At 50.3% G+C, this 22,085-nt stretch overlaps 1 protein-coding gene across 1 annotated transcript; it reads right to left on the bottom strand.

The window, feature by feature from the left end:
- Window positions 1–468: 468 nt before the first annotated feature.
- On the bottom strand, window positions 469–22,066 carry LOC105497020 (calcium voltage-gated channel auxiliary subunit gamma 6). Its single transcript, XM_071087773.1, has 4 exons — window positions 20,500–22,066; window positions 15,428–15,502; window positions 12,531–12,668; window positions 469–1,253 (listed from the first exon to the last, which is right to left on the bottom strand). Exons 1-4 carry the CDS (start codon window positions 20,831–20,833, stop codon window positions 1,015–1,017), a joined length of 786 nt encoding a protein of 261 aa, XP_070943874.1. The 5' UTR covers window positions 20,834–22,066; the 3' UTR covers window positions 469–1,014.
- Between the last annotated feature and the right edge of the window lie 19 nt (window positions 22,067–22,085).

Below are 22,085 nucleotides of genomic sequence, written 5' to 3'. Positions count from 1 at the left end.
CTGTAGTCCCAGCTACTCAGGAGGCTGAGGCAGGAGAATGGCGTAAACCCAGGAGGCGGAGCTTGCAGTGAGCCGAGATCACGCCACTGCACTCCAGCCTGGGCGACAGAGCGAGACTCCGTCTCAAAAAACAAACAAACAAAAAAAAAGAGTTCAAGACCAGCCTGGTTAACATGGTAAAACTCCGTCTCTTCAAAATAAAGAAATACAAAAGTTAGTTGGGCATGGTGGCTCGTGCCTGTAATCTCAGCTACTTTGGAGGCTGAGGCAGGAGAATCACTTGAACCCAGGAGGCGGAAGTTTCGGTGAGCCAAGGTTGTGCCACTACACTCCAACCTGGGAGACACAGCAAGACTCCGTCTCAAAATAAAAATAAAAATAAAAAGTATATTGTGCTTTCCACACTCTGAACCATTGTACATGGGTTCATTTCCACGTGACTTCTGGGCTTATGAGTGGCACGTTTCTGGACGGTATACGGGGTCTCTTTTCTTTACCCCCTAATGCACAATCACGTCACAAATAGACTCCAAACCAAAGCTGTTAAATTTCCAAACCTTTAATCCCAAATCAGATCACAGCCAGGTCAGACCCTTCCCTATCTCCCCCCACCCCCACCCTGAGCTGCAGATGAGTTGTAAAAAGTCTCTCCGGGCAAGTGAATTGATCCACACCTGGGAAATGAAGGGGCCCCCAACTCCCATCCAAGACCCCTGACCTCATCCCCCCACCCCACACCCCAGCTACCCCATCAGGTCCCCGCCAGTCTTCCCTGGGGACCCTCGTTTGCAGAGCCTCTTCCCATCCCAACCCCAAGCAAACCACATACAGCCACTGAGAGAAGCGTATTTACAGAGAAAGGGTAAGGGGACAGGACGCAGGCGTGTAAAAAAACATGGGCCCCCGAGCAGGGAGAACACAGTTTCCTCAGGAGATGGAGCAAAAAGATCTTGGGGGTACAATGGAGAAGGTCAAAGGGCTTGGTGGTTGCTTAGGGAAGTCTCAGGCATGGCTCTAGGTGGCCCGGTGCCCTCGCTTGGGACAGAGGGACCCCCAGGGCCAGGAAGGCAGTGTGAGCAGCAGAAAGCAGCCGGCCCCCAACAGCAGGATCAGGCCGGCCCCCACGCCGCAGCCCAGGGACCAGGAGTACTCGTAGGTGAGGCGTGGGGCCGGGGGAGGCTCCGGGCTGACTCCCTGCAGCAGGGCCCTCACGGAATGCCGGAACACCTCCAGGCTCACCAAGAGCAGCAGGCCTGCGGGAGAGAGGACAGCACGCCATCAGGCCCCTGGGACCCCAGCTGTGTCTGAACATCTCTGCCATCCTCTCCCAGCCCTCCCGCCCACCCTGGCACCTTCCCACACATGCACTCAACAAATACTTACTAAACACCTACTATATAGCAGGCGCAATTGGGAAGCTGGAAATAAAGAAAAAAAAAAAAAAAGACACAAAGTCGTAGAGACAGAAAGTAGAAGGGTGGTTGCCAAGGGCCGGAGGGAAGAGGAAAAAGGGGAGTTGGTGTTTAATGGGTATAGAATTTCAGCCGGGGAAGATGAAAATCGTTCTGAAGGTGGATGGGGGTGATAGTTGCATAACAACGTGAACGGAATTGATGCCACAGAACTGTATGCTGGAAAATGATTAAAAGGCGGATATAGAATCACAGCTAGATGGGTAGAAAGGTATTCTGGTGTTCGCAGCACTGTAGGGTGAATATGGTTCATTAGATTTTTTTTTTTTTTTTGAGACGGAGTCTTGCTCTGTTGCCCAGGCTGGAGTGCAGTGTTGCAATCTCAGCTCATTGCAAACTCTGCCTCCCGATTCTCCTGCCTCAGTCTCCCAAGTAGCTGGGATTACAGACGTGTGCCACCACGCCTAGCTAGTGTGTGTGTGTGTATATATACACACATATAAATACATGAGTATTATATATATACACATATAAATATCTGAGTAGCTGGGATTGCAGGCTGATTTTTTTTTAAAAAAAGAGTGAAAAAGAAAGAACATGATAGAGAAAGATCCTACCCTTGTGGAGCTTATGTATTACTTGGAGATAGACAGTAAGCAAATAAACCAAAGTTTGCAAAGCTCAAATGCCTGGAGGGGGCATGAGAAAGTGTAAGCACACAGGGCAGAAAGTAGGGTGGAAATGATGGCAGAAGCCAGCTGCAGCCCTTTAACAGCATGATCTCAGCTCACTGCAGCTTCCGCCTCCCATGTTCAAGCGATTCTCATGCCTCAGCCTCCTGAGTGCCTGGGACTACAGGCATCCTCCACTACGCCTGGCTAATTTTTTTTGTTTTTTTGAGATGGAGTCTTGCTCTGTTGCCCAGGCTAGAGTGCAGTGACGTGATCTCGGCTCACTGCAACCTCTACCTGCCCGGTTCAAGCGATTCTCGTGCCTCAGCGTTCTGAGTAGCTGGGATTACAGGCACACGCCACCACGCTTGGCTAATTTTTGTGTTTTTAGTAGAGACGGGGTTTCACCATGTTGATCAGGCTGGTCTCGAACTCCTGACCTTGTGATCCACCTGCCTCGGCCTCCCAAAGTGCTGGGATTACAGGACTGAGCCACCGCGCCCGGCAATTTTTGTATTTTTAGCAGTCATGGTTTCACCATGTTGGCCAGGCTGGTCTAGAACTCCTGACCTCAAGCGATCCACTCACCTTGGCCTCCCATAGTGCTGGGATTACCGGGGTGAACCACCGCACCAGGCCTATAACTGCTTAAATGATTATTATTTTTATGGGAATTCCTCCAACCTTTAAACATAAACTCCGAGAAATCTTTACACACTGCCTGGCAAACAAAGCACATCCCCTGGCCGTCGAGGGCTTGCAGGCTTCCAGGTTGCAATGTCCAAAATAAACAAATGAGGAGGCAAGATAATCTCAGAGGGTGATGCATGAGAGGAAGGAAATAGAAACAGAGAGAGTGGCACCCAGGGGTGGAGCAGGGACTTTGGATGATGTCGAGAAAAGCCATTTGAGCTGGGACCTGAAGCATGAAAAGAAGTCAGTCATGCTCAAAACGAAATAACAGCTGTTTTGAGCAGAAGGAGGGGTTGACGCAAAGGCCCTGTGTAGGACGCAGCACAGAGTGTTTGGAGAAAAGAGAAAAGCTGAGTGTGGTCGGAGCAAGGAGAGTTGGGGTTGGGGAGAGAGGTGTTAATGGGATTGCAGAGGCAGGCAGGGGCCTGGTCATGCAGGACCGTCTGAGAGTCACGCATGAGTCATGGATCCCAGTCGCCTTCTCTCCAGACCCTGGAGTCCTGCCCCAACCCCAGTTCCTGACCCTGCTTCCTCCCTGTACCCCAGCCCACTCTGGTGGTTTATTTTCTGTTTGTTTGTTTACTGTTTTTGGTTTGTTTTGAGACAGACTCTCACTCTGTCATCCAGGCTGGAGTGCAATGGTGCAATCTCGGCTCACTGCAGCCTCTGTCTCCCGGGTTCAAGAGACTCTCCTGCCTCAGCCTCCCAAGTAGCTGGGACTACAGGCTCGTGCCACCACGCCCGGCTAATGTTTGTATTTTGAGTAGAGATGGGCATTCACCATGTTGGCCAGGCTGGTCTGGAACTCCTGACCTCAGGTGATCCATCCACCTCCCAAAGTGCTGGGATTATAGGCCTGAGCCCCCGCGTCCGGCCATTCACTGTGATTTTGATTAGGGGCTGGAGAATGCGGCCCAGATGCTGTGATTTAAAAGCCCCTTCTTTGCTCCATGCAGCCCAACATTATAGAACGGGAGGTGGGAAAGCATTGAGACAAGAACTCCCCTTCATTCCTCTCCTAATTCATTCCTTTTTTTTTTTTTCCTCTTTTTTTAGTGACAAGGTCTCAGCCACCCAGGCTGGAGTGCAGTGGCGCGATCACAGCTCACTGCAAACTTGACCTCCCGGGCACAAGCCCTCCTCCCTCCTCAACCTCCTGAGTAGCTGGGACTACGGCTGCAAGCCACCATAGCTAATTATTTCATTTATTTTGTAGAGACAGGATCTTTCTACATTGCCCGGGCTGGTCTCAAACTCCTGGCCTCAAACAATCCTCCCGCCTCAGCCTCCCAAAATGTTGGGATTCCAGGTGTGAACCACCACAGCAGACTTGATTCACGCATTCTTTGATTCATTGAACAGATGTTCATTGAGCTCTTATTACAAAATACATAAAATATAATACATAAATGATACTGTAAGTCCCTGACCTTCTAGAGTTTCATCCAAGAAGGAGAGATGGACAATAATCAGTTAAATGCATTGTTGAGGGCTGAATTGTGTCCTCCACAAAAAGTTCAGGTTTTGGGGTCCTGACCCCAAGTACCTCAGAATGTGACTGTATTTGGACATAGAGTCCTTAAAGACATAATTAAGGCCGAGTGCAGTGGCTCATGCCTGTCATCTTAGCACTTTGGGAGGCCAAGGCAAGTGGATCTCGGGAGTTTGAGACCAGCTTGGCCAACATGGAGAAAGCCCGTCTCTACTAAAAATACAAAATTAGCCGGGTGTGGTAGTGCACGCCTGTGATCCCAGCTACTCGGGAGGCTGAGGCAGGAGAATCGCTTGAATCCTGGAGGCAGAGTCTGCAGCAAGCTGAGATCGAGCCACTGCACCCCAGCATGGGCAACAGAGTGAGACTCTGTCTCAAAAAAACAAAACAAAACAAACAAACAAAAAACAGATAATTAAGTTAAAGCAAAGTCCTCAGAAGGAACCCTAATCCAATGCGACTGGTGTCCTTATGAGATAAAAAAGTTTCTGGCAGTAGGATCTCTTGAGGCCAGGAATTCAAGATCAGCCTGGGCAACATAGTGAGACCCTGTCTCTACAAAACATAAAAAACAAAAAAAGAAAAAAAGAAGGCCAGGCGCAGTGGGTCACGGCTGTAATCCCAACACTCTGGGAGGCAGAGGAGGGTGGATCACCTGAGGTCAAGAGTTTGAGACCAGCCTGGCCAACATAGAGAAACCCCGTCTCTACTAAAACATACAAAAATTAGCTGGATGTCGTGACGGGCACCTGTAATGCCAGCTACTCGGGAGGCTGAAGCAGAAGAATCACGTGAACCTGGGAGGGGGAGGTTGCAGTGATCGGAGATCACACCACTGCACTCCAACCTGGGTGACAGAGCCAGACTCTGACTCAACAACAAAAAAAAAAAAAAAGAAAGAAAGAAAGAAAAAAGGAACTGTGGACACAGACAGGTACAGAGGGAAGACCATGTGAAGATACATGGATAAGTTGGCCATTTACAAGACAAGAAGAGAAGCCTTGGAGAAAACCGTCCCTGCCGACACCTTGGTCTCAGACTTCCAGCCTCCAGAACGGCAAGGAAATCAAACTCTGTTGCACCACAGCCATGCAGGCTGCGGTACTTTCTTATGGGGACCTTGGCAAATGAATATGGGCATGAATAAATAGAGAATGTCAGGTAGTGATCAATTCTGTGAAGAAAAATAAGGCAGATAAAGTCCCAGCTGGACATGAGTCTTCTTTCTTTCTTATTTCATTTATTTATTTATTTATTTATTTATTTATGAGACTATAGTCTTGCTCTGTCACCCAGGGTGGAGTGTAGTGGCGGGATCTCAGCTCACTTCTACCTCCACCTCCCAGGTTCAAATGATCCTCCCCGCTCAGCCTCCCGAGTTGCCAGGATTACAGGCACCTGCCACCACGCCCAGCTAATTTTTGTATTTTTAGTAGAGACAGGGTTTTACCATGTTGGTCAGGCTGGTCTTGAACTCCTGTTCTTAAGTGATCTGTCAGCCTCGGCTCCCAAAGTTCTGGGATTACAGGAGTGAGCTACCGCGACTGGTATTTCATTGCATTGCATTGCATTTCATGATGGAGTCTCACTCTGTCGCCCAGGCTGGAGTGCCATGGCGTGATCTTGGCTCACTGCACTCTCCGCCTCTTAGGTTCAAGCAATTTCCCTGCCTCAGCCTCCCGAGCAGCTGGGACTACAGGCACGCACCACCATGCCCAGCTAATTTTTTATATTTTAGTAAAGACGGGGTTTTACCATGTTGGCCAGGCTGGCCTCAAACTCCTGACCTTGTGATCTGCCCACCTCGGCCTCCCAAAGTGCTGGGATTACAGGCGTGAGCCACTGCACCTGGCCAGTTTATTTTATTTTTAAATTTTTATCTATTTATTTTTTTTGAGATCAGGTTATGAGACTAGCTAGATTTTTTATTTTTGGTAGAGATGGGGTTTCACTATGTTGCCCAGGCTGGTCTCGAACTCCTGGGCTCAAGACATCGCCTACCTTGGCCTTCCAAAGTACTGAGATTACAGGCGTGAGCCCCCACACCCAGTTTCTCTTACACGCCCTCTTTATCTTTTATTATTATTTATTTTTATTTATTTATTTATTTATCTATTTATTTATTTATTTTGAGACACAGTCTCGCTGTGTTGCCCAGGCTGGAGTGCAGTGGCAAGAACCGGCTCACTGCAACCTCCGCCTCCTGGGTTCAAGCGATTCTCCTGCCTCAGACTCCTGCGTAGCTGGGACCACAGACGCCCGCCACCACGCCCGGCTAATTTTTGTATTTTTAGTAGAGTCGGGGTTTCACCATGTTGGCCAGGCTGGTCTCAAACTCCTGACCTTGTGATCCACCTGCCTCAGCCTCCCAAAATGCTGGGATTACAGGCGTGAGCCACCGCGCCCAGCTCTTTTATTATTATTATTATTATTTTTTAACATTTTCTTGGATACCAAATGAGTCCGCTTTAGACACGATGGTCAGTGCTGTTCTCTCTGAGATGGTGATATTTGACCAGAGACTTAAATAATATGAGGAAATGAGACATTTGAAGCGCCGGTGGAAGAATGTTCCAGGCTGAGGAGGCAGCTGGGCAAAGCACGCTGAGCGGGGAATGAGCTTAGAGCGTCTAGGGAACAGCAGAGGCCAGCGTGGCTGGAGCAGGGAGAGCAGACGGCAGGAGATGGAGTCACAGGGCGCCAGCAGTCAGCCCACAGGAGGCCTTGCCACCATGTTATTCTGGTAGTAGGAATTTAGGTGGCTTTTATTCTGGGGAGGATCCATGATCTGACTTCTGATATAAAAGTATCACTTGGGGGCCAGGCGTGGTGGCTCACACCTGTAATCCCAACACTTTGGGAGGCCGAGGTGGGCAGATCACCTGAGATCAGGAGTTCGAGAACAGCCTGGCCAACATGGAGAAACCCCGTTTCTACTAGAAATAGAAAACTAACCAGGCATGGTGGCGGGTGCCTGTAATCCCAGCTACTCAGGAGGCTGAGGCAGGAGAATTGCTTGAACCTGGGAGTCAGGTTGCGGTGAGCCCAGATCGTGCCGTGGCACTCCAGCCTGGGCAACAAGAGCAAAACTCCATCTAAAAAAAAAAAAAAAAGAAAGAAAGAAAAAACTATCATTTGGCTTACGCCTGTCATCCCAACACTTCGGGATGCTGAAGGGAGAGGATTGCTTGAGCCCAGGAATTCAAGATCAGTCTGGGCAACACAGTGAAACCTTGTCTCCACAAATAATGTTAAAAATTAACCCAGCGTGGTGTGTGTGCCTGTGGTCCCAGCTACTCGGGAGGCTGAGGTGGGAGGATTGCTTGAGCCCAGGAGGTTGAGGCTGCAGTGAGCTGTGATAGTGCCACTGTACTTCAGCCTGGGCTACAGAGCCAGACCCTGTCTTAAAAAATTAAAATTTAAAAAGTAGAAGTATCATTCTAGCTGCTCAGTGGAGAATGGGCTTGAGGAGGTTAAAAGGAGAAGCATAGGCCGGGCGCGGTGGCTCAAGCCTGTAATCCCAGCACTTTGGGAGGCCGAGGCGGGCGGATCACAAGGTCAGGAGATCGAGACCACAGTGAAACCCCGTCTCTACTAAAAATACAAAAAATTAGCCGGGCGCGGTGGCGGGCGCCTGTAGTCCCAGCTACTCAGGAGGCTGAGGCAGGAGAATGGCGGGAACCCGGGAGGCGGAGCTTGCAGTGAGCCGAGATCGCGCCACTGCACTTCAGCCTGGGCAACAGCGTGAGACTCCGTCTCAAAAAAAAAAAAAAAAAGGAGAAGCATAGAGAACAGTGAGGAGGCCATAGAAATTATCTCGGGGAAATATAGCCATGGCTTGGGTTAGTGTCATGGTGAAATGAAGGTATGAGTTTGCATTCAAAATACGTTTTGGAGGCAGTGCCAATAGAATTTGCTGGTGGATGGCCAGGCACGGTGGCTCATGCCTGTAATCCCAGCACTTTGGGAGGCCGAGGTGGTCAGATCACCTGAGGTCAGGAGTTCGAGACCAGCCTGGCCAACATGGGGAAACCCTGTCTCTACGAAAAATACAAAAATTAGCCGGGTGTGGCAGCGGACGCCTGTAATCCCAGCCACTCCAGAGGCTGAGGCAAGAGAATCGCTGGAACCCAGGAGACTGAGGTTGCAGTGAGCCGAGATCACACTGCTGCACTCCAGCCTGGGCAACAGAGCATAACTCTGTCTCAAAAATAAAAAAAATACATTAAATAAAGAGGTACACGGGTCTGGCTCCTGCAGCTTCTCCAGCCTCCTCTCAAGCTGCTCCTCCCACACTCTCGCAGCTTGGAGCAGGACTTTCAATGCACCAGATTTGTTCAGGCTTGAAGACCTTTATACTGCTTGGAGTAATTTTCCGCTTCCCCCTCCCTGAGCCTGCCTTAGATGTCCTTATTCTTCACATCTCTGTATGAATTACATGTTTCGAAGGGACGCCTTCACTAACCACTGCCACCTAAATCTACAGTGGGTCTCTTGTCGTATACTTTTCTCATACTCTGTACTTTTTATCTATAGCATTCATCACAGTTGGTAGTTATGAATATATATTGATTTATATGAGCAATGTCTCTTTATCTCATTTGTCTCTCCCACTGCACTGTAAGTCCACGAGGGCAGCGGACTTCTCTGTGTCATACCTCTAAAACATAGAACAACAGCTGATACATATATAAGGAAAGAAACAAGACAACCTGAACCTGTCCCTTTATCTAGGGAGACCTCAAAATCTCAACCCACCCCAGTCCCTGACACCCAATCTAACCACAGTAATTACCACATCAAATCCTCCTTCACTTTCAGTTGGTGGTACAATCTGCAGAGCACTTTTGTGCCCAAGACTTTCATAAAACACTTTTGTATCAACAGCTTCCTGTGCACCCCCAGGAGTAATGCAGGTGTGAGTTCAATAATAACGCCAGCACCGAATTCCTACCAAGCTACAAATTCTGTGAGAACAAACATCATCTTTTGTTTTGTTTTTTTGTTTGTTTGTTTTTTGAGACGGAGTCTCGCTCTGTCGCCCAGGTTGGAGTGCAGTGGTGCAATCTCGGCTCACTGCAAGCTCCGTCTCCCGGGTTCCCGCCATTCTCCTGCCTCAGCCTCCCGGGTAGCTGGGACTACAGGCACTCACCACCATGCCCGGCTAATTTTTTCTGTATTTTTAGTAGAGACAGAGTTTCACTGTGTTAGCCAGGATAGTCTCGATCTCCTGACCTCGTGATACGCCCGCCTCAGCCTCCCAGAGTGCTGGGATTACAGGAGTGATCCACCACGCCCGGCCCAAACATCATCTTTATCTTATTCATCGTTGCATCCTCAGCAGCTCCTAGCACAGCATCTAGGACTCACTGGATATTAAAGAAATACTTGTTAAATGAATGGACAAGTGAAAAAAAAATGGAGAAATAGATGACTGAAGGGAGACAGGAAGGGAAAGTGGGTAGAAAAGAAAGAAAAGAGAGAGGGGCCAGGTATGGTGGCTCACACCTATAATCCCAGCACTTTTGGGAGGCCGAGGTGGGCAGATCACTTGAGCTCAGGAGTTGGAGACCAGCCTGGGCAACATAGCGAAACCCTATCTCTACAAAAAAAAAAAAAAAAATACAAAAATTAGCCGGGCATGGCGGCGTGCGCCTGTATTTCCAGCTACTCAGGAGGCTGAAAGGTAGGAAGACAATCACCTGAGCCCTGGAAGCTGAGGTTGCAGTGAGATGAGATCGTGCCACTGCACCCCAGCCTGGATGAGAGAGCGAGACCCGGTCGCAAAAACAAAACAAAACAAAACAAAACAAAACAAAAAAAAAAAAAAAAAGGAGAGAGAGAGATAGGGAAAGAGAGAGAAAGGAAGGAAGGGGAGACAAGGAGGAAACTGATCCATCAATGGAAGGATAAATGGATGGATGGATAGGATGGACACAATATCAACAGATACCTGGATGAGTGAGTTCGTGGCTATAAGGAGATTTAAGCTCAGAGATAGAAAAAGGTTTGCCCCAATTACACAGCTGTTAAGAAGTTGGGACTCCAATCTAGATCTTCTTGATTCCCTGTTAATGTCACAGGGCCAGTGACATTTATCTCACATTAATGCAGTGACACCTTTTGCACCAGTCTCCCTATCTCTGTCCACACTTCTGTCACACTGGCTTTCTTTCAAGATCTGCAATGCAGCAAACTCTCCCAGCTTGTCTGTCCATACTTTGACATCGTCAACGTCACCTCCCCAGAGAGGCCCCCTCTAACTCCCTGAGGACTGAACGATGAAAAAGATCAAGATGATGCCTGTTTTCATGGAATGCGTAGCTCGGTAGGAATTTGGTGCTGGTGTTATGGTTAAACTCACACCTGCATTACCCATGGGGGTTCACGGGAAGGTGCTGACATAAAAGTATTTTATGAAAGTCTTAGCTGGGCACGGTGGCTCACACCTGTAATCCCAGCATTTTGGGAGGCTGAAGCGGGTGGATCACTTGAGGTCAGGAGTTCAAGACCAGCCTGACCAACATGGTGAAACCCCGTCTCTACTAAAAATACAAAAATTAGCCAGGTGTGGTGGCACACACCTGTAATCCTAGCTACTTGGGAGGCTGAGGCAGGAGAATCGCTTGAACCTGAGGGGTGGAGGTTGCAGTGAGCTGAGATTGCACCACTGCACTCCAGCCTGAGAGAGAGAGAGAGAGAGAGAGAGAGAGAGAGAGAGAGAGAGAAAGGAAGAAAGGAAAGAAAGGAAAGAAAAGAAAGAAAAGAAGGAAAGAAGGAAGGAAGGAAGAAAAGATAGAAAGAAAGAAAAGAAAGAAAGGAAAAGAAAAGAAAGAAAAGCAAAGCAAAGCCAACATTTGATCCAATAAGAAAACCAAGGCCCAGAAAATAAAATGAACCTTCCAAGGTCACACAGTGATTCAGGGCACAACTTGGGCTGGAACCTAGAGGCAGAGGTTGCAGTGAGCTGAAATCATGCCACCACACTCCAGCCTGGGCGACAAAGTGAGACCATCTCAAAAAAGAAAGAAAGCAAGCCAAGTTTAAAATCCCACCTCTGCCATCATGCCATCATTGATGGTGTGGCCATGAATAATTCATCTGACTTCTCTGAGCCTCAATTTCCCCATCTATAAAATGGGGGAGGCTGGGTGTGGTGGCTCATGCCTATAATCCCAGCACTTTGGGAGGCCAAGATGGGCAGATCACTTGAGGTCAGGAGTTCGAGACCAGCCTGGCTGATATGGCGAAACCCCGTCTCTACTGAAAAATACAAAAATTAGCCAGGTGTGGTGGTGCCTGCTTGTAATCCCAGCTACTTGGGAAACTGAGGCAGAAGAATCACTTGAACCCAGCAGGCGGAGGTTGCAGTGAGCCAAGATCATGCCATTGCATTCCAGCCTGGGCGACAGAGGGAGACTCTGTCTCAAAAATAAATAAATAAATAAATAAATAAAATGGGGGATAGTAAGCCCTGCCTAATAGAGCTGTTGTAAGGATTTGAACTGGAAGTACAATAAACTGAATTGTTGTTCATTACTGAGGGCTACATTTCATAAGATGCAGCATTTTATTTAGACCTTCAGCTCCAAGAATGCAACAGTCCTTGCAGACCTCACATCTCAAATCTAAAAAAGCATTTAGAGACCATCAAATTCTGAGTCAACAATAGGGCTTGGAACTCTTCCACCTTTGAGCCTACTACAGCCCCTGGGGTTCCCTGACCTCTCAACAGGCTATAATGCTCAAAACATCTCAGCATGAAACAGTGTTTAGGGACGCCATGTCCAAACCTTAAAAAGTATTTGGATAGCTTCCAATTCCCAGCTAACAAAAGGGCTTAGAACTCTCCAATTTTTGAGACTTCTATAGTCCTTGAGCTTTCTCCAACTCCTAGCATGCAACAGTGATTGGAAATCCCATCTCCCAGCATGCAACAATTCTTGGAGATCCCAGGTCCAAATCTAAAACAATGTTTGGACACCCTCCAATCCTTAGCCCGGCTGTTGGGGTTCTCCCATCTTTGAACCTACTATAGCCCTTGGGCTTCCCCTCAACTCCAGGCGTGCAACAGGGCTTAGAGATCCCACCTCCCAGCATGCAACAGTGTGTGGAGACCCTACTCTCAGCATGCAATAGTGCATAGAGATCCCATCTCCCAGCATGCAACAGTGCATAGAGAGCCCATCTCCCAGCATGCAACAGTGCCTGGAGATCCTCCCAGCATGCAATGTCCTCAGCGTCCAGGCTCTGAACCCTCACCTGAGAGGCCAAAGCAGACGGCTCCAACTCGGAGCAGGAACTCTGCACCTTTAGTGAGCACCATGATGATACAGAGGCACCCCAAGGCCATGACTACCAGGCCCAGCACTGCTATCACCGCAGCTGCCAGATTCACCTCTGCCGGGAGGAGAGAGGAAAGAAGCAGAGAACATGGGATGTAGGGAATGAAGAGGATTCACCTGTAGGAACCCAGAACCAGGAAGATGTAAGATTCAGGACAAGAGAAGAATTTTCAAGTAGAATGTCATCCAGCCCAACATTTTACTTACACTGTTGAAGGAATTAAGACTCAGAAAGAGTCAGTTAGTTCTCTCAAGTCACCAAGCAAGGGGAGGAGAGGGCCAGGATTCGAAAGAGTTGAGAATTACCAATTATTACTGATTTATAGGTTTATAGGTGAGGAAGCTGAGGTAGTCGGGTGTGTGGGAGACGATGGCAAAGGCAGCATGCTACAGTGGAATGATCCAGGATGGAAATCTCCCTAACTACTTCCTACATGGAAGATTCTGCTAGAATTTTCCAGATTCCAGTGGGAATTTAGGCTGAACCCTTCTCAGCCTAAATTTCCTCCTGTGGACCAGGTGCAGTGGCTCACACCTATAATCCCAGCACTTTGGGAGGCGAAGGTGGGTGAATCTCTTGAGGTCAGGAGAGTTCAAGACCAGCCTGGCCAACATGGTGAAACCTGTCTCTACTAAAAAATAGAAACATTAGCCCAGTGTGGTGGTGCGCACCTGTAATCTTAGCTACTAGGGAGGCTGAGGCAGGAGAATTGCTTGAACCTAGGAGGTGGAGGTTGCAGTGAGCTGAGATCACGCCACTGCATTCCAGCCTGGGTGAAAGACTGAGACTCCATCTCAAAACTAAACTAAACTAAACTAAAATAAAGAAATAAATAAATACAAATACAAATACAAAATGAATAAAAAGAAAGGGCGCAGTGTTTAGAGCAACACTGTCCAGTATATTCACTGCTAGCCAGATGTGGCCTCCATGCTAAATCAATTTAAATTAAACACAATTAGAAACTCAGTTCTGCGTCACACCAGCAACATTCCAAGCATGCTGGAGTCACATGGGGCCATGGCCACCATATGGGTCAGCACAGAAACAGAGTATTTCCACCATTTCCATCTTGTCAGAAGATTCTTTTTTTTTTTTTCTTTTTGAGATGAGTCTTGCTCTCTGTGGCCCAGGCTGGAGTGCAGTGGCACAATCTCAGCTCACCGCAACCTCTGCTTCCCTACATTCAAGCGATTCTCCTGCCTCAGCCTCCCATGTAGCTGGGATTATAGGCGCCTGCCACCATGCCCAGGTAATTTTTTTTTTTTTTTTTGAGACGGAGTCTTGCTCTGTCACCCAGGCTGGAGTGCAGTGGTGCGATCTCGGCTCACTGCAAGCTCCACCTCCCGGGTTCACACCATTCTCCTGCCTCAGCCTCCTGAGTAGCTGGGACTATAGGCGCCTGCCACTATGCCCAGCTAATTTTTTGTATTTTTAGTAGAGCAGAGGTTTCACTGTGTTAGCCAGGATGGTCTCGATCTCCTGACCTCGTGATCCGCCTGCCTCGGCCTCCCAAAGTGCTGGGATTACAGGCATGAGGCACTGTGCCCGACCTAATTTTTGTATTTTTAGTAGAGACAGGGTTTCACCATGTTGGCCGGGCTGGTCTCGAACTCCTGACCATCAGTGATCTGCCCGCCTCCACAGTGCTGGGATTACCAGCGTGAGCCACCGCACCTTTCCTCAGAAGATTCTTTAGTAGCATGCTCCCTGAGAGTCAGAATTATTTCGGTCTGAATCCTGATTCCGCCTCTACCACTTCCTGGGAAACATAATTGTAGCCATTCCTGGACTTCCGGAGGATGGAGGATAAAGCCCCCTGCCCTCCAGGGCTACTGCGAGGACTGGAGATCTTACGGATGGAGTGCCCAGCACTGTGGTTAGCACGTGATGCATGCACGTTTGTGAGACGTCCAAGTGCTACCCACAGAGAGGGACTGTGACTTGCCCAGGGTGACACAGCATGTGGCATAGCCAGAGATGGGGTAAGAGCTCTAGGCATGGCCGGGTGCGGTGGCTCACACCTGTAATCCCAGCACTTTGGGAGGCCGAGGAGAGGGATTACCTGAAGTCAGGAGTTCAAGACCAGCCTGGTCAACATGGTGAAACCCTGTCTCTACTAAAAATACAAAAATTAGGCCGGGCGCGGTGGCTCACGCCTGTAATCCCAGCACTTTGGGAGGCCGAGACGGGCGGATCACGAGGTCAGGAGATCGAGACCATCTTGGCTAACACGGTGAAACCCCGTCTCCACTAAAAATACAAAAAACTAGCCGGGCGTGGTGGCGGCGCCTGTAGTCCCAGCTACTCGGGAGGCTGAGGCAGGAGAATGGCGGGAACCCGGGAGGCGGAGCTTGCAGTGAGCTGAGATCGCGCCACTGCACTCCAGCCTGGGCGACAGAGCGAAACTCCGTCTCAAAAAAAAAAAAAAAAAAAAAATACAAAAATTAGCCTGGCGTGGTGGCGTGCACCTGTAGTCCCAGCTACTTGGGAGGCTGAGGTAGGAGATTCACTTGAACCCGGGAGGCAGAGGTTGCAGTGAGCCAAGATTGTGCCACTGCACTCCAGCCTGGGCAACAGAGCAAGACATCATCTCACAAAAAAAAAAAAAAAAAGAGTTCTCTAGATTCTTTAGAGCACCATGTCCCCATCATTAACTCTCCCGCCAGCACTCCCCAGGAGACAGCCACAGATTATAGATACAAGGCCCGCCCCAGGGTAAAGCAGAGGAGGGGATAATTCTATCTAGACCTCCTCCAGCATGCTCAGCATTTCCCCCACCTGTCACCCACCAGGGGATGAAAAGTTCTCACCTTTCTTTGTGGTTCTCTGAAAGATGCGTGCATTCTCCCCTGTGGTGAAGAATTTAAAATAGGTGCAGTTTGCTTCTGTGGAAGCAGGAGAGAGAAAAAAGACATGAGGATGTGAGGTCCTTTGTGTAAACTCAGGGCTGGACACTTCACACAGCCCACGGGAGCCTAAAACTTGGACGTCAGCATCCCTGATACACAGAGGAGAAAAATGACGCCCAGAGGTGTGCAAGCCACCTGCGACCACAGCGCCATCCAGGAGCTGGGACTCCTACCCAGGGCTCTGAGCCCCAGACCTGTGTCCCCGAGGGCGCCATTAGCCTCTCTGGGCCTCTAGTTCTTCCTCTTTAAAACGAGATAATAATCTCTTTCCTGGCCCCTTCGTATGGGTTTGTTGAGGGTCAAGTGGGATTACATATGAATAATTACTTAATTCAACAAAGGATACCGAGATACAAATAGCAGAAGGCTAACAGACTCAGAAAGGATTCCTGTTTCAGGAAGGATTCCTACCTAGAACACACAAAGGGCTCCCACGGATTAGCAAGAAGAGAGAGAGAACCCAATTGACCAATGGGCCGAGGGTATGAATAGTAATTCACCGAAGAGGAAGCCTGGGTAACTCACAAGTCCGTGAAGAGATGCCTCACTTCACCAGGGATCAGAGCGAGGCAGCTGGAATCAGCAGGGAGCCACCACTTTCCGTCAATTAGATTGGCCAACATTAAAAGGGTCGTATCAAGCATTTGAAAAGATAAGAGGAAACACCGTGTATGAATGGGTACTCCTAGTCTTTTGGGAAGGCACTCTGAGGTACTTTATGAAATGAAGAATGTTCATAGCCTGTGGCTCAACAATCTCATTGCAGGATATACCTCGAGGAAAAAAAAAACCAAACAGACAGGAACATATATGCAGATGTTTACAGCAGCACTGTTTATAAGTAACATGGAGTCAGAATCAAGCCAGGTGACCATCGAATAGGGGAACAGACAAGTAAATGTTCCTTGTGAAAATCTCTCCAGTACACATAGCCATGAACTAGAACAACCTAAAGCAAATTGGGGAGATTTGAGAAACAGTGTTGACCAAAACAACAATAATAATTAATACTAATAATTTAATTTAAAAATCCAAAAATTGGCCAGGCGAGGTGGCTCACACCTGTAATCCCTGGACTTTGGGAGGCCAAGGCAGGAGAATCACTTGAGCTCAGGAGTTCAAGACCAGCCTGGCCAACACGGTGAAACCCCATCAGTACCAAAAATAAAAAAAATTGGCTCGGTGTGGCAGCACACACCTGTAATCCCAGCTACTTGGGAGGCTGAGGTAGGAGGATCTCTTCAGCCTGGGAGGCAGAGGTTGCAGTGAGCCAAGACTGTACCACTGCACTCCAGTCTGGGTGATAGAGTGAGATCCCATCTTAAAAAAAAAAAAAAAATCCCAAAGATCAGACAAAATCAATAGCATGATCTCATTTATGGAAAACACACATATAAGCTAATACTATATATTTCCCAAATCAAAATACATATCTATGAGTGTATATCACACACATTAAAGAAATGAGCTGGAAAACAATGAGGAAAAAAAAATATAAAACAAAGCACAGGGCCGGGCGCGATGGTTCATGCCTGCAATACCAACGCATTGGGAGGCCAAGACAGGCAGATCTCTTGAGGTCAGGAGTTCGAGACCAGCCTGGTCAACATGGTGAAACCCCATCTCTACTAACAGTACAAAAATTAGCCGGGCGTGGTGGCGTGCACCTGTAATCCCAGCTACTCAGGAGATTGAGGCAGAAGAATCACTTGAACCTGGGAGGCGGAGGTTGTAGTGAGCCGAGATGGCACCACTGCAATCCAGCGTGGGTGACAGAGCAAGACTATATCTCCAAAAAGAAAAGAGAGAAATTTTAAGTTAAAAAAGACAGAAAAAGGAAGAAAGGGAGAGAAGAAAGGAGAAATGAAGAAAGGAAGGGAGGGGAGCACTTTCTAAAGTACATTTTAGACCTAGAAATTCCCTCAGAATTCACCTAGTCTGACCTACTTTCTTATTCTACAGATGGGGAAACTGAGGCACAGAAAGAGAGAAGAGAGGTCGAGAATAACAGGAGTAAAGGCCATAGAAGAGGGACCAGGCAGTCTGTGAATGTGAAAAAATGAACTTTTCAATTTGAACAAGGATATGAAGGGACAAGAAATCAATTCCTGCATCAGGTGAGGTGGTGTGGGAGCTCCCCAAGTACCCTGAGGGGAGGAGAAGGGGTGAGATGTCCGGCTAAGAGGAGTGGGATGTGTGAGTTCTTATGCAGCAACACGAGGTAAAGGATGCCGGGCTGGGCGTGGTGGCTCACGCCTGTAATCCCAGCACTTTCGGAGGCTGAGGCAGGCGGATCACCTGAGGTCAGGAGTTCAAGACCAGCCTGGTCAACACGGTGAAACCCCGTCTCTACTAAAAATACAAAAATTAGCCGGATGTTGTGGCGCATGCCTGTAATCTCAGCTACTTGGCAGACGGAGGCAGGAGAATTGCTTGAACCTGGGAGGCAGAGGTTGCAGTGAGCCAAGATTGTGCCATTGCACTCCAGCCGGGGCAACAAGAGCAAAACTCCATCTCAAAAAAAAAAAAAAAAAAAAAAAAAGGTAAAGGATGCTTCACGTCACTGAGCAAAGGGTGCAGGTGCTCTTTGAAGCAGTCATTGCAGGGAACACGGTGGTCTTCATCCACAAGGGAAGTGCGATGGCCCTTCTGGGACAATGTAAGGTGCCTGGCATCCTCTTTTGGCTACAAATAGTTTAGAACATCCCGACTCTTGACTACCCCAAACTATGACATATACCATCTGGAAAAGCACAGGGGAGGGTCGCCCCCACATTCTGTACTTGCAGCCAGCAGAGCTGAGGATGGCTTTTGATGGGCAGTGGTGAGTGTGAGATATTTCTCTGAGATAATGAAGATTGTGAGATGTCCTCTGAGGGGTTGGGTTTATGAGATGATGTTAATGGCCCTGTTAGAAGACTGACGTCCTTTCTGATCAATGGAGGGGACGGCGAGGGATGTGAGGAACCCCAGACAGTGTGGTGAGAAGGGATGGGTCACCCCCTCCATTGCCCCATGACCTCTGGGATCTCTTGCTGGACTAGTGAGATGTGATATAATGCAGTTGTTGAGAAGAGAGGCAACCGAGCTTCAAATTCCATCTGACTAGCCTGGGTGCATAGACCGAGCCACCGAGATTTCTGGCTCCTTATTTTTCTCTTCCCTAGAATAGAAGTGCTAATAACGACTCATAGGCTAGCTATGATGCTTAATGAGTTAATGTACATAAAACACTGAGATCAGAACCAGGCATTACATCAGCATCTAATATTCTTATTACTGGGGCCTCCCATTTTGCAAAAGTTTGGGATCATCCTTTATGAGACCCCCAGGGGCCAGGGATAGCCCATCTGCAGAAATAAAATGATTAAGGGTAGCCCATCTGGACACCACGTGGGTAGCTCAGACAGGCATCCCCATGTCCTATCGAGGACTTGGGATATCCTATTTTGCACTCTACACATATAAGGTATCACATCTGGAGAAGTAAGGGACAAGGGAACTCTCAAATGGCACGCAGAAAAATAGGCCATATTCTTTGAGGGGCACTGGGATGACAGCACCTTCTTTGGAGACTGAAGAGTGTTGGAGATCTCATATGGGTGATCAAATATATGACAGCCCAAACAGACTCTGAGGAGCGCCAGGTATTTTCCACGGGTCAGTGGAGGTAGAACAAGATTTCATCCAGTTCCCCAGGGATATAGAATGTCCCCCTGGTATAAGTACAAGCCGTGGCCTGTCGTGTCAGGAAGGTATGGGGCAGCTCCCTGCCATGTCCAGGGATAAAACAGCCATGATTTGGGAAAAGAGGGAGTATGGGAGTGTCTCTCGGAGAAAATGAGAAACACTGAAATGTACAGTGTGGGCATTTGGAGGCGAGAGGACAGGAAGTGAAGAACATTGCCGGGAAGGAACAAGGTCTGCCCTTGGGTGTTGGGAGGTGTCTGGTGAGAGCTTGGTTTGGTGGAAGCAGTAGGTGGGGAACAGGCATAGATCCTGCTTTGGGGTGGGCGTCTGTCTCCCCAGGGCTCATAGGATGGGAGCGCAAGCTGTCTCCAGGCTGGGAAGAGGAAGCTGACACCAGAAACCCAGGCTGTCTCTCCATGGGCACAGGCTGTCTGTGGGCAATGCAGAGTGGGCACAGGCTGTCTCCAGGGCGCAGGCATTTGCAGAGGGTGCAGGCTGGGGTGGGCACAGGCTGTCTGAGGACACCAGCTGCGTCTGGAATCACAGGCTGGGTCTGGGGACACAGGCAAGGTTTTTCTAGGGACACAGGCTCTCTCTGGACCTATAGGCTGGTCTGGGGGGACCCAGCAATGCCTAAGAACATTGGCTGTGCGGGGTCAGGGGCTTTGGGGGTCATAGAATGATCTGGGACCATAGCCTGGTGTGGAGGTGCAGGCTGATCTGAGGGTACAGGCTGGTGTAAGGATGCAGGCTGGTCTCGGGGTATAGACTGGTCTAGGGGTGCATGTTAGTCTGGGGGTGGAAACTGCAGCTGGAGACCCAGGCTGATCTGGGGGTATAGGATAGTCGGGGTACAGGATGGTCTTGGGGCACAGGCTGTAGGTGGGGACACAGGCTCTCTTTAGAGGCGTAGAATAGGGGTACAGTCTCATCTGGGGGGTCTCAGGTCACAGCCTGGTCTGGGGGTACAGGATGGCCTGGGGGCATAGACTCTTTGGAGGTACATTCTGGTCTTGGGGTACAGTCTGTAGCAGGAAAGCAAGCTCTAAGGCACAGGTTCTCTGGGGGTAGGCCAGTGAGGGACCTAGGCCATGTCTGGGGGATCTCTCTCAGCAGTTTCCGGGAGCAGAGGACGATGTGGGCACTGGCGCTCACAGGGATACAAGCTCTCTCCTCCGGGCTCAGGCTTTCGTCCCTGGGGCGGGTTTTCTCCACGGACACGGGCCCCTCTCCCTCCCTGTCCACGGGACGCAAGCCCTGGGCTCGGGGCGGCGGCTGCTCACCTCCGGGCAGCTCCGCGGGGCCGCAGGTGTCCCTGTCCGTGGGCACGTCCGCCTGCCACAGCCGCTTGGTGCACACCTTCCACAGCCCCAGGTGGGCCGCTTCGCACACGGCGCTGCCGTTGGCCTTGTAGGTGTTGAGCTCCACCCAGAACTCGGTGCCCACGGACAGCACCGCCAGCGTGGCGCCCATGGCGGCCAGCAGCAGCGCCAGCTTCACCTTCCCCTCGCGCTCAGGCGTCAGCCCCGACCTGCACCGCCCGTGCGCCCGCCGCCGGCCCGCGGCCCCCCGCCGCCGGTTCTCCTCTTGCAGGAAGAAGTTGGACCACATCATCATCTTATGGCCGGTGGGGTGGAGAAGAGGGAGGAGGCAGAGCCGAGGAGGGGCCTCGAGGGGCGGAAGCGAGGAGCGGCCTGGGGTCTCGAAGGGGGTGAGGGACTCAGTTTCCCCTGGGTATGAAAGAGGGGGTCCTCTCTGGAACCTCAAATGGGAAAGTTGAGATTGCTTCTGGGGTTCAGAAGAGAAAAAAAGATCCCCGGGGCTGGGGAAGCCTCTGGGGTTCAGAGGAGGGTCTAGGTTGCCCTCAAGAACTTAGCAAAGAGGATGGGGCCCAGAGGAAAAGCAAGGCCCCCACCCCGAGGCTTAGAGATAGAATCTGGGTTCCCAGGAGAGGGTCCCCCCCAAGAACTCCAGAGGAATGAGATCTGGTGTCCGCTGAAGCTCCCCGCAGCTCCGAGGCGCTGCTTTGGCGTCCCCGCTGGGGGGCTGACAAAAGGGAAACCGGTTTTCCTGAGAGATCGGAGCACCCCAGTAGGGCTAAGAGTTTGGGGTACTCAGGAAGGGACCTGGAGTCCTCTGTGTTTGGAGGAGATGTGGCCGGGGTACCCCTGGGCTCAGAGTTTGAGAAGAGAGGACTTGGGGACCCTCTGGGATTCGGAAAAGGAAGACCTGGGGTCCCGGGAAGCTCCTAAGGGGAGGTCGGAATTCCCTCCTGGTCTCAGAGAGGCGGTGGGACCCCGGCATCCACAGAAGGAGAAGAGCAGAGCCCCGGCTGGAGCTCAGAGGAGGACTGGGCCCCGCTGGAATTCAGGAAAAGGGGATGGGGGTGTCCCCTGCCATTCAGAAAAGATTAGAGGTCTCTACCCAGCCTGGGAAAGGGGCCGGTGGCTGGAAGACAGAGTGGAGTCCAGAGACGGAGGCTGCTGGGCCTCCAAGAGGACTGGGGCGAAGGGGACCCGGGGTCCCCCCTGGGGCTCACACTAAGGGGCTGTGGTCCGCACCGCGGCTCAGAAAACCAGGACTGTGTCCCCGCAGGGTCCAAAGGCCAACCGTGACCCGAAAGAGACGCTGCGCCCGTTCGGGATCAGTCCGCCTCCCTCCCCCGGGCTCCCACGGCCTTCCCGGTCGGGTCCGCGCCAGGCTCAGCTCCAGGCTAGGGCTCCCCCTCGGGGCTCCCACCCCCGACTCCCGAGCAGGGGCCCCTGTCGCTCTCCTGCCTCGGCCCCGCGCCGACCCCAGCTCCGCGCTGCCTCCGAAGCGTCCGGCTGTGCCCGCCACCGCCACCGGCCTGGCCTCCGCCCGCGCCCAG

The sequence above is a fragment of the Macaca nemestrina genome, chromosome 20, assembly GCF_043159975.1.
Source record: "Macaca nemestrina isolate mMacNem1 chromosome 20, mMacNem.hap1, whole genome shotgun sequence".
NCBI classification, from domain to species: Eukaryota; Metazoa; Chordata; class Mammalia; order Primates; family Cercopithecidae; genus Macaca; species Macaca nemestrina.
Note: the sequence above shows the minus strand (reverse complement) of the source record. Positions and strands in the feature narration are given on the sequence as shown.